This window comes from Pteropus medius, unplaced genomic scaffold (genome assembly GCF_902729225.1).
Source record: "Pteropus medius unplaced genomic scaffold, Ma_sr-lr_union100, whole genome shotgun sequence".
NCBI lineage: Eukaryota > Metazoa > Chordata > Mammalia > Chiroptera > Pteropodidae > Pteropus > Pteropus medius.
Genome location: NW_024349797.1, coordinates 3,821,653 through 3,833,748, shown reverse-complemented (window position 1 = coordinate 3,833,748; position 12,096 = coordinate 3,821,653). Strand labels below are relative to the sequence as shown.

The 12,096-nt window shown below is 37.3% G+C and overlaps 1 protein-coding gene across 15 annotated transcripts in view; it reads right to left on the bottom strand.

Moving 5' to 3' along the window:
- Positions 1-1,336: 1,336 nt before the first annotated feature.
- The window catches only part of TTLL5 (tubulin tyrosine ligase like 5), a 221,143-nt gene continuing 210,383 nt past the window's right edge, over positions 1,337-12,096 (bottom strand). For all 15 annotated transcript variants that reach the window (XM_039883837.1, XM_039883842.1, XM_039883846.1 and 12 more), the window contains one exon: positions 1,337-1,988. Coding sequence is in view for 5 of the 15 variants with exons in the window: in XM_039883842.1 (XP_039739776.1) it covers positions 1,966-1,988 (23 nt within the window). In the remaining 10 variants the exon portion in view is untranslated. The remainder of the gene's footprint in view (positions 1,989-12,096) is intronic.

Genomic DNA, 12,096 nt, shown 5'->3' with positions numbered 1-12,096 from the left:
TCCTGAAGTATCCCAAAGAAAACAGAACACACTGTGATTCCAAATGTTCTTTCTGTGTTAGAGCTCTACTCTTATCTTAATCAGCAGATACAAATAGGGGCAGGGGTCTGATGTCCATCCTCCCCATTCCACAAGTCACTGATAGGCACTGCAGAAATTTGAACCATTGTCTGTCTGTCTTCAGAAATAACACTTGTTTGGAGGGAGGAGGTAAGGGTTAGGCAATGACATTGCTGTTGGAGGGAGGATCCTAGGATCCTGGTTTATTACCAAGAGAAGCCTAGTACCAGTAAAAATGACTTGAATGTACTTGGGTAAATGAAGGGAGAGATCTGGAGTCTGGTCTTACCACTTGATCAGCACATGAATGCAGGAAATTAGCTCGAGGATTCAACTCTCATTGGTTACCGAGGGTAATGCCAAGCACTCTAGTTGGTCTAAAAGTTCTTTTACTGGGATTTCACACTCTTATCCTTTTTCACAGGATCCATATGCTGAGTCTGATCAACTACCTTATTTCCCAATTCTAAATATCAGCAGGGACTATGAAGGAATTCTAATTTGTCTCCTAACCGATCCACAACCAAGTTAGCAAACAGTTAAGATGGTCCTCGAATGACAGCCAGCAGTCCCAGGAACATCTGTAACACATTCTCTCATTTCTCTTGCAATTGGTAGGCCTCATCCTTTACATGCAAACAAAATGCTTCCATGCACTCAAACCTTTGTTTTCATTCACTAGGAAGGCAACAAATTCCCCTTTCTCTTTGGTTTTTGGGTGTCATTTTTCTTTTGGGCTTTCAATGCTGAGTCTATAGCACATGGTTGGAGAAACCCCAGACTCTGGATTCTCACTCGATAACTCGCTAGGGCAGCTAAGTCAATCCTTTGGTGGTGTCTGCTGCCCACCTTTCAACTTTTTCTCCAGCAGAAGCCAGAGAGAGGAGCTGGGAAAGAGGAGGAAGCGAGAGAACAGAGGACAGGCAGGTAGGAAGCAGCCAGGCTGCGCTGCGTCACTCCGATGAACTGTTTAGGTAAACAAGGTGCACCTGGATACAGGTTCACACGCCCCTTGAGGACCTGTCTACTGTGGTCTGATAATGGAGACATTTGCACAGACCGGCCTCCCAGGTGCGGGAGCTGCCCTGGGGGAACAGCCTGGACCCACCACCTGCTGAAAGAAAACGTAAGAATAAAACATTTCTTTATAGCTCACATTTCTAAAATGAAGTTTAAAAAATTGCTCAGCGATGAAATAAAATGAGAAGTTGGTCCCATCTCAGTCTCGTTTGTGAATACTGATTGTTGGGAAATTAGTAAATGGAAAAAAAGAAAATAAAAATAGAATTACTTTATTAATTTTAGAAATCAGTAATTCCAAAGGGTGCCTTTACCATGGCTCAAGTGGTCAGCAGCACACCGACTCTTCTCCGCTCTCCGCGAAACTTGGGATGGAAGCTTCCCTCCTCTCCCCAAACCCTCTGAAAAGGGAAGAACAACTTTGGTAGATAATGTTTTGGGGATTTTAGGCTTGTAGGAAGTAAAGCTTAATACTGCAATCTGGAAAAGAAGAGGAAGCAAAATGCAAATAGCCAAAGAGCCTCTTTTATATCATCTCTGTGTGGTAGCAGGAGAGGGACAGAGAAGACCTAAGCAGGTTGGGGGAGGGGGGAAAGGGGTAAAAGATACACGTGTGCTCTGACGGGGTATATAATGCATCAGTTGAATGTCCCCACTGCCAAGTTCCATCAAAATCCAGCTGATGTGTTTTCCTGTCATCTCAGTAAAAGTCTGGATTGGATGACTGGCAACAATCTACTGCCACTTCTGCTTGAAGGCTCTGGGGACCGAGGCAGCAAAAAAATACTATGGACCCCTTGCAGCGCTGGTGGATGCTTCACCCTCAGTCACGCACCCAGGAGCAGCGGGAGTAGTGAATAGGTTCTTCCTCCGCATGTTTCTGGTTCATCTTTTAGTGTGAGCAGGATCTGAAGAGAGAAAATCAACCACTAAGTGACTGAAATGAGAGTGTGGGGTTTTGCTTATTTACAGCAATGTCTGCTTTAGTTAGGGGAACTGAAGATAAAGAAGTTGTGGTCCAATAAATGAAGTTCACCTTGAACTAGAAAACTTTTCGTTTTAACCACTTTTATTGGAAACCTTTCTAAATACTCCCATTCTGCTGCTGCTCCCTTCTTGTACAGTCCTTAGTATCTTTTCTTTGCTTTTTTCCTGGATAAGAACATTTTATCCCTTTTGCTTCTTAAATAGAAGATGCTAAATATGTTAACCTTTTCTAGAAACTCAGGGTCAGCATTATTAGCATTCAAGATTGAACTGCATGGAAAAACTGCTCCGAGTTTGCCTAAATCTTCCCTCAATGTCAGGCTGTTGGATAACGCTGTGCTTGGTACCCCTGTAACCATCCCTGTAACGGATCTACACCCCACCACCCACCCAGTTTAAGAAGAGGAACATCTTTAAACCCCAAATCACCCGTGAGGTAACCCCAATTCCTTCTCCTACTCACCATCCTGAATTTCGTGTTTCTCTTTCTCTTGTTCACGTTTTAATAACAGGTTTATTTACTACATATACTTATATTCCCTAAATATTATATTGTTTAGTTTTATGTGGTTTTGAATTTTATACTGCTGCTGTGACTATTCTTATACGTGATCCCAACACACAACTGGAAGAATTTCGTTAGATATATACTTCGGAGTGGACTTGCCAGGTCATGAATACTTGCATCTTTAACTCTCTACAAATAATGCTGTATTATTTTCCAAAGTGGTTGTACCAATTTATCACCCTGCTGGCAGTGGATGAGTTTCCCTCACTTCTCCACTTCCTCTACGTATGGAGGAATTGTCTTGAGTTTGAAATTTTTGCCAATCAAATGAGTATCCTACTGTGTTTTTAATTAGTATTTCCCTGATGAGGGATGAGGTTGAAGATCTTTTCAAGTTTCTACTGCGCATACGTGATTTTTCTTCTGAGAAATGCCTTGACATGCAGTCTGGCTTATTTTCTTGTTGAACTGCTGTTTATTAACCTTTTTAAAACAACTTTATTGAGATATAATTCACATACCATATAATTCACCCACGTAACATGTACAATTCAGTGGCTTTTAGTATATTCAGAGTTATGCATCTATCACCACAATCAGTTCTAGAACATTTTCACTGAAAGAAAATGAAACCACATACCTCTTAGCCATCACCCCGACACATCTCATCCCCCAGCTCTAGGCAACCACTCATCTACATTCTGTCTCTACAGATTTGCCTATTCTGGACATTTTATATAAGCAGAAATGTATAAGCAGATTTGCCTATTCTGGACATTTTATATAAGCAGAATCATATAATATGTGGTCCTTTGTGTCTAGCTTCTTTCACTTAGCATGTTTTCAAGGGTCATCCATGTTGTAGCATATATTATTACTCTTTTTATGGCTGAATAATATTCCATTCTGTGTATATACTACATTTTATTTATTCACTCATCAGCTGATGGGCATTTGGGGTGTTTCCACCTCTTGGCCATCGTTAAAAATGCTGCTATAAACATTCCTGTACAAGTTTTTGTTTAGACATATGCTTTCATTTCAGTTGGGTATAAACATAAGAGCCGAATTGCAGGGTCATATGGTAACTCTACATGTTTAATGGTTTGAAGAACTGCAAAACTGTTTTTCCAAAGCAGTTGCACCATTTTACAGTCCTATCAGCAATGTACGAAGGTTCTAATTTCTCTACATCCTCACCAACACTTGTTATTGTCTTTCTGTTATAGTCGTCCTGGTGGGTGTGAAGTGGTATTCTGCTGTGGTTTTGATTTGCATTACCCCAGTGGGAAATGATGTCAAGAATCTTTTCGTATGCTCATTGACATTATATCGTCTTTGGAGAAATGTCTGTTCAGAATCTCTGCCCATTCACAAAATTGAGTTGTCTTTTTTATTATTGAGCTGTAAGACTTCTCTATATATTCTAAACACAAGTCCTTTATTACATACGTGATCTGCAGCTCCCATTCTGTGGCGTGGCATTTCACCTCCTTGACAGTGTCTTCTGAAGCACAAAATTTAAAAACTGTGATGATGTCCACTTTGTGTATTTTTTTCTTTTGTTATTTATCCTGTGGATGCCATATCTAAGAAACTGCTTATCGATTTTGAAAGTTCTTTGCTTAATATCTTGGATACAATTTCTTGGTTCTGTGTGTTACAAACACCTTCACCTAGTTTGTGACTTGTCTCTCCATTTTCTTTATGGCATTTTTTTTAAGGTTGCTTCATAATTTATTAATTTATAAGAAAAATACTACCCAGAGATAAAAATTAGATCGCATTTAGATGCACATTTAATAAGCGACCTTTTCAGAAAATGGTTTTTTAAAAATGTTAAGACTTCCAGAAAATCCAGGAGTCACCATAAAAATGGATGGTTTCTTATATAAAAAAACTTTTTCAAATAAAAAATTTCAAATGTACACAGAAAATGGATAGTATAAGACACCTCCACGTTCTGTCATCTACCTTTGCTAATTATCAATAATCTACCTTGTTTCATCACTCTCTTCAGGTTTTTTTTTTTCCTGGTGTCCTTCAAAGTACACCCAAGATAACACATTGTTTCACCCATAAATACTTCAGAATGTATCTCTCATGGATAAGGACTTAAGGAAAAAAGGAAAACAAACCAAAAAAAGAAAGAAAAGAAAAGAAAAGAAAACACACCGCATAATATTGTGCTGGTATCTTCGAATATAAGGTGTTAATTCGAACAAAGTCAAATTTATCAGTTTTCACCTTTATAAGTCTGTATTTTTGGGGTCTAATTTAAGAAATTCTTCCCTTATACCATGGTCATAATGATATTGTCCTATAATGTCTTATAAAAGATGGACACTTTTGTCTTTCATATTTAAGTCTTAATCCAACCTTGTGTACTGTGTAAAGCAAAGATCTAATTTCGTTTTCCCACATAATAATGAACTGTGCTAGCATTCTTTATTTAAAAGTCCGTCCTTTCCACCTTTAACTGCAATGCCTCTCTGTCATTAATTGTTTTCATACAGGACACCAGTTTTAGGGTTCTCTATCCTGTGTCAAGCATGCTCTCTTAATTACTTAGCGTGATAAAAATCTTGATAAGAATGTTTGGTATCTCTTATTTCTATTCTTTAGGAGTACAGGGTTATTCTTGGCCTTTTTCTCTTCCATGTAAATTTTAGAATCAGCTTGTCAAATTAAAAAACAACAACTAACACCCTCTCAAATCTATAGATCAGTTTTGGGGAGAACTGACATCTTTACCAAACTGACTTCTAATCTATGAACATGTATATCTCTCCATTAATTTTTTATAAAAAGTGATTCTCAATACGGTTTTGTAATATTTTAAAATATTATACATTAAATATTATACTCTCACAAATTTTTTGTTAGAGTTTTTGATTATACCACCTTTGATACAGATTGTACCTTTTCTATAATCACGTGCTCTGTTTGTTGCTGATGTATAAAAATGTAACTGATTTTGAAAAACTCTCTTATGAAGCTAATAATTTATTTGAAAGTTCTTTTTGGGTTTCCAATCAGACAAATCCATTGTGAGAATAATGACAAATTTGCTTCTTTCTATCTTTCTGATTCCTATGTCATTTCCTTGTTTTTCTTCACTGACCAGGCCTTCCAGTCCAACACTTAGTAAAGTGCTGTCTGGCTCTTCATCTTAAAGGGAATGAACACTTTCAGTCTCCCAATTAACAGTGTGATGGTTACTGTTGGCTTTTTGTAAAAATACTTTATTATTAGGTTCCCTTATATTCTTAGTTAGCTAAGATTTTTTTTTTTAAGTCACAAGGATACTGAATTTTATTAAATGCTCATTCTGTGTCCATTGACAGGAGCCTACGATTTTCTCCCCTTTAATTAATTAGTCAATTTTTTAATATTAAACAATCCTTGAATCTCTGGGATAAATCAAACTTGACCATGATGTACTATCTATCTTTTTTAGCATTGTTGGACTCAGTTTGTTAACATTTTATTAAAAATTTTTCGTATTTATATTGACAATTAAGATCTTGTAACTTTCGAACCTTTTGGGGGACTGTCCCTGCTAGGTTTTGATATTAAGATAATAAGAATTGGCAAGTGTTCCCTCTTTTCCTCTATCTGGAATAGTCTGTATGAGATTGGTAAAACCATAAAAACCTGGTGTTATATCTGTGAGAGAATTTTTGCTCTTGATTCAATTTCCTAATGATTAAAGGACTATTTGGGCCTTATATTTCTTCTTGAATAAATTTTCGTAAGTTAAATACTGAAATTGTATTCACTTCACCAAAGTTTTAAAGACGTATCAGCAAAAAGTTATTCATAATATCTTCCTACCATCTGTTTGATCTCTGAGGCATATGTAGTGTTCCTATTCGTTCCTCTTGATTGTATATTTTTTATTTTATTAATATCTTCTTTTATCCTTATTACTTTTCTTCACTTTTTTATTTTTTGGATTTATTTTGTTTTTCACTTTCTTAAACCAGATACTTAGCACAGTAACATTTAGCCTCTCCCCTCTCCTTACTGTAAGTATAAATTTTCCTTTAATATTGCTTTAGCTATATTCCTAAGGTTTTGATAAATAATATTTTCTAATTCTATGACTTTCTTGATGAGTTAACTTTAATTTCTAAACATATGAGGATTTTCCAGTTAACTTTTTGTTATCGCATTATGATCAGGGAATGTAGTCTTTGAAATACAATTTAAGGCCTAGTACATAGTTTCTGCAAATACTCCATGGATGCTTGCAAAGAATGTATATTATGTATTTATTAAGTGGGATGTTCTACACATATCTACACAGATCTGCTAATTGTGTGGTTCAAATTTCCTAACACATAACTGATTTTCAGACTGCTTGATCTACCAATTACTGAGCTACATTAAAACATTCCAATATGAAGGTGAATTTATCTTATTTCTCTTTGTGGTTCTGTTAATTTTTTGCCCAATGTATTTTTTTTTTCCATAAATATGCATTTTATTTAATTTTAAAAATCAGTAAATATCCTAGTTAAAATAAGTCACCAAGAAAAGGTTAAATACTTTGCTGGCAAATCTTTAGAACTTTCAGCCATAATATAGTCCCCTTTTTTATTTCTCAATGTGCTTTTTGCCCTAAAATCTATTTTGTCTGATGAATATAGCTACAACCCCCTGGTATATCTTTTTCTAACATTTTTCTTTTATCTTTCTTGTATCCTTATGTTTTAGATATGTCTCTTTTAAACAACCTGAAAGTGGATTTTTTAAAATCTATGCCGACAATATATTCATTTCTGGTTGGCCATTTCCCGCCACCTCTACTGCTCCTACCTTGCCCCTGCCGGATGGAGCAGCCATGAAGCTTTGTTAAATCCAAGATCAGCTCATGCACTCCTCGGCCCAGAACTCACTGATGGCTCCTACTTCACTCAAAAGAAAAGTGCAAGTGCTTTCCTTGGCTCACTGGGTCCTTCATGATCTGGGCCCTCTTCATCTTATGAGTCTCATCTATTCCCACTCTCCTCCTTGTTCCCTACACTGCAGCCCTACTGGCCGGTCTGTATTTCCCAAACACAGCAGCTGTGATCCCTCTTCAAAGCATGTGCTCACATTGCTGCCTCTGCCTGGAATTCTCTTCCCTAGATATCCACTTGCTTACTCCCTCATCTCATTTAGGTCTTTACTCAAATACCACTCTTCCTGACTACCCCTGCTTAGAATAGTGACTCTGCTCAGTCTCTATCGTCTTTCACGGCTTTATTTTCTCTAGAACACTCACTACTATCTAATAAATTATTTTTGTTACTTATTTGGTTTGTCATCTATCTCTCCTATTAGGGATTATGGGCTGTTTTGTTCATTGATGTGCCTAGTACTAGAGTAGTGCTTAGCACATAGTAGATGCTCAGTAAATATTCGTTGATTCAGTCTTTGACTTTAACTGGAACGTTCAATCCACTCACGTTTTTGTAATTACTAATATTTTTATTTCTACTGTCTTAAGTTGCGCTATTTGTTCCACCTTTTCTGTGTTTTCTTTTCCTTATGGATTTATTATTTTTTCTCATTTCATTTCTACTACTTTGGAAGTTTTATATTTCTATTCTTTTACTAGTTACTCTATTCATTTTTGCATTTGTATACATTAACTACGTAAAGCTGAAATTAATCAATATCTTTAACCTTTTCATAAAATCAAGTTAGACTATAATAACTAGGATCGTACCCTCCTCCTTGATTCACACGACACTGGTGTTGAATATTTTCATTCTTTCCTTCCCTCCTTTTTAATCTCACAAGAACATTATCATCATCTTATTCGTTATGTTCATATTTGCCCATATTTTTACACATTCTTTGCTCATAATTCCTTCTTGCATTTCAGACCTTTTTCTGGTCTCTCCTTCCTCTATTGGAAATATGTTCCTTAGAATCTTTCCTTTTGTGAAGGTTTACTAGTGACCGTTTTTTGAGGGAAAATGTTTTGATTTGATCCTCATGCTTGGAAGATCTTTTTGCTTAAAATACATTTCTGCTTTGTAATCATTTTCTTTCATCAATGGCAACATTACACCGTATTTTGGTTTCCCCTATTGCTGCTGAGAAGTATGCCATCAATCAAACTGGCAGTCCTTCAGGAAACCTTTTCACTCCAGCTGCTTTTAACATCTTTGTCTTTAGTATTGTACAGTTTCAATATGGTGTCTCTAGGTATGGATTTCTTGTGATTCACTGCAATTTGTGTATCTTTCATTAGTTTTGGAATTTTTTAACTCTTCAAATATTGTCCCTGTCCTATTTTTTTCTTTCCAGGACTCTAATTAGATATCTATTAGGCCTTCTCACTTGGTTTTTCACCGCTTTTTCTTTCTGTGCTGCATTCCAGATAATTTCTTTAAATACATCTTCGAGCTTATTGAGCCTCTCTTCAGCTGGGTCTAATCTACAGTTAAGCCCATTTGTTGATTTTTAAGCATCAATTGCACTATTTTTTTTTTACCAATTTGACAAATACTACTTGGTTCTTTTTCATATCTGCTTGGTCATAATTTTAATCTCTTGGTTTTACTCACACTTTTACTTCTTCCTTTAATTTCTCTAAATGTATGAGAAAATGTATATATATTTTTATTGTATATCTGGTAATTTCAATACCTTAGTCTCCGCAGGTCTAATATGGTTATCTGTCATTTTTGCTGGCTTTTGCTTACGGTGCCATGTTTCCTTTTTGTTTTTGTGTGTCTGTTTTCCCTTTTGTTTTTGATTTTAAACTGTTACCTCACAGTTCTTAGAACTTTAACTATGGGAATTATTTGAAATTTGAGATGAAGGAGGATTCCTCCAGAAAAAAATAAGCATTTGATTCTATTAGGCGCCTAGAACCACTAACTAGTTTAGGACCACCTTAAACTAAATTCTCAATCTGAAGTTTTTTCGGGGCACCTAGGGAGTATGAATTCATGTCTAAGCTTACATGAGGGTAATAATAAATGATCAGAGTAGAGTACCCTACACCAGATCTCACTTAGCACCAAGGTTCAAATAGGTAATTTTCTTTCAGTTTCTGAGGGAGTGGATGTAAGGTGGGAGGGGAGGGTTTATTTCTGGTCGACCTTTACATGGAGAATATAGCCCTTTGGGGTTCCATCTTTATATGATGGGTCTCTCACTAGACTCTCCTCTCCACCTTGGGATTTGCCCATTGCCCTCACACACTGCTATAATTCTGGTCTAGAGCTGCTTTAATAGCCACTCCTGCCAGGTGACCCATTGCTGGGGTCCTGAGGGAAGGAAAGGCACACAAGGACAATAAATCCGCCCCCACCGCCCCAACCACTTCTATGGCCATGATTACAGCCTTTTTTTCTGTAGGTCTTTGAAAAACCAGTCAATGAAGTTAACTCATCTTCTTTTTTGTGTTGCTGTCTTGGCTTGGAAATTCTTTTTGTTTGGTCAAATGTCTATGGATCATACTATTTATACACTTACTTGGAGTTTATCAAATAAACGCAGTTACATCTTATTAGGTTAGTTCTAAAGTCAACGAGCAACACAAACATAAAATAACATGAGAATTACTCTTAAAACTCTTAAAGCACCTGTAAAATACATTATACTGGTCTGGCAACTCTCAGAGTCCGACAAACCCAATTTTTCTCCTGGCCTGCTGTCCTTCCATTAGCACCAGGTTAAAGTGGCTGGCGTGTGTTACTTTAACACAGTGAATAAAAATATTTTTAAACATTGTGATTGACATTTGCCAAGGTGAAATACACTACAGGAGGCACCTGGGAATGGAGAACTACTGCGGGACCAGCAGATTCGCATTCCAGGCTCATTCTGAGGTTTAAGTTCCCTGAAAGGAATGGTGGAGAGACTTTCCTTAACTATCTAAAAATCACTATTGCTTTCACTTTTTGGGGGGATGAGGGACTTTATCTTACGCGTATCACTCATTTCCTCTACTACACCGTTTTAAGTGCAGAGACCACATTTTACAAATCTTCACGTGACCTGAGCTCCCAACATTTTGCCATGTAAATATTTACAGGGGGGCTGCTGGGTAAATATTTGACTGACTGATGTGGGAAATGAGCATTAGCAGGGTTCCCTATGGGTAGCAAAAGACTTCCGGCTAACGGTGCAAACCATGGACCTGCAAACAGCGAAAGGCCTGGTGTGATGAGCAGCAACCCACCCTCTGGCCCAGGCTCCTTCCACCTGCCAGCTGTGTGAAGGAAAGGGATGTAGAGTTTCAGTGAGATCATCTGACTCGTGGCTTTTGCAGTGGAGAAGACACAGAGCATTCATGACCTCTAGGCCAGTAAAGAAGGCCCAGACCTCAAACATTATGAGCATATAAATGGAGTCGTTTTTACCCCTACAAGGTCTGAGGTGAATAAGAATAATAAAATTAAAATTTTCATTTTTAAAATTGCCTAAATGCAAAGACTTTATAAATGGTCCTTGTTGGATTTGCCCCTAAGGTCTTTCCAATGGATCAGAGTGGCCCTGGTAGCATCTTCTCACAACATTTTGGTTTGATAGGAAAGAGGATGAATGAATCAATTTATTTATATCCTGAGTGACATTAGGAGAAAGGGACAGCTGGAGAATGAGGGCCAACCTGCTGGCCCCTCACCTTCCTGGGCACAGCTCCAGTATGTAGGAATGAACAACACAGGCACAAGAGCATCAGATCCATTTCATGAAACCCTGCCTGGGTGACACAAAGGCGCCGGGCACAGCTGCAAGGGGTCTGTGTTCAGAGCCAAGGCAGCCCCTGAGTCACTCTGAAATGCGGCCACACGGGAGAAGGGAGCTGGCTAACCACAGCAGCAGCACTGAGCTCTTGTCCCCTCTCAGAAATCTTTCTTCTTCATTTCTAATGAACATTATAGGCACTTGGCTTAACTCTTACACGCTAAAACCAGCATGGACTCAAGTGTCTGTCTATGGGGGAGATTTACTTTCTACTTGCAAAAAATGAGTGTCGAATAGTTTCAATAAAATGCTATTTTAAGGAATTTTACTGCAAAGAACTAAAGTCATGTATACGATAAGCCTAATTCTTCGAAGAAAAACATACATAACTCATTTCTGAAATATATCTCTTATAAGCCTATAAAGACTATGTTCCCCTTATTCTGGTTCATTTTCTTACCACAACAAACCAGTAAGAATGGCATGATAAAGTTGCATCATGGACTAGAAAGTTATAAATCTATGTGAATGGATCTCAAATGTGGCTCCGTGAAGTATCTCTTTTTATAACTACATTTAGATAGTTAATATCCCAAGGACAGACTATTTAACCTGTTTGCAGAGGCTTTGAGTGTGTGTGTGTGTAAGGATACTTAATAACTTCCCTTTTATGGAAGTTTAAAAATTGCAAGGCTGATATAAATCAAAGTTCTTGGGATCTAACTCTAAGATCTATCTACATCTGTCTAGTTTTGAAGCATAATCAACTTAAGCATATCTGACATATTTATATAAATGTTTATATATGTGTGTATATATATATA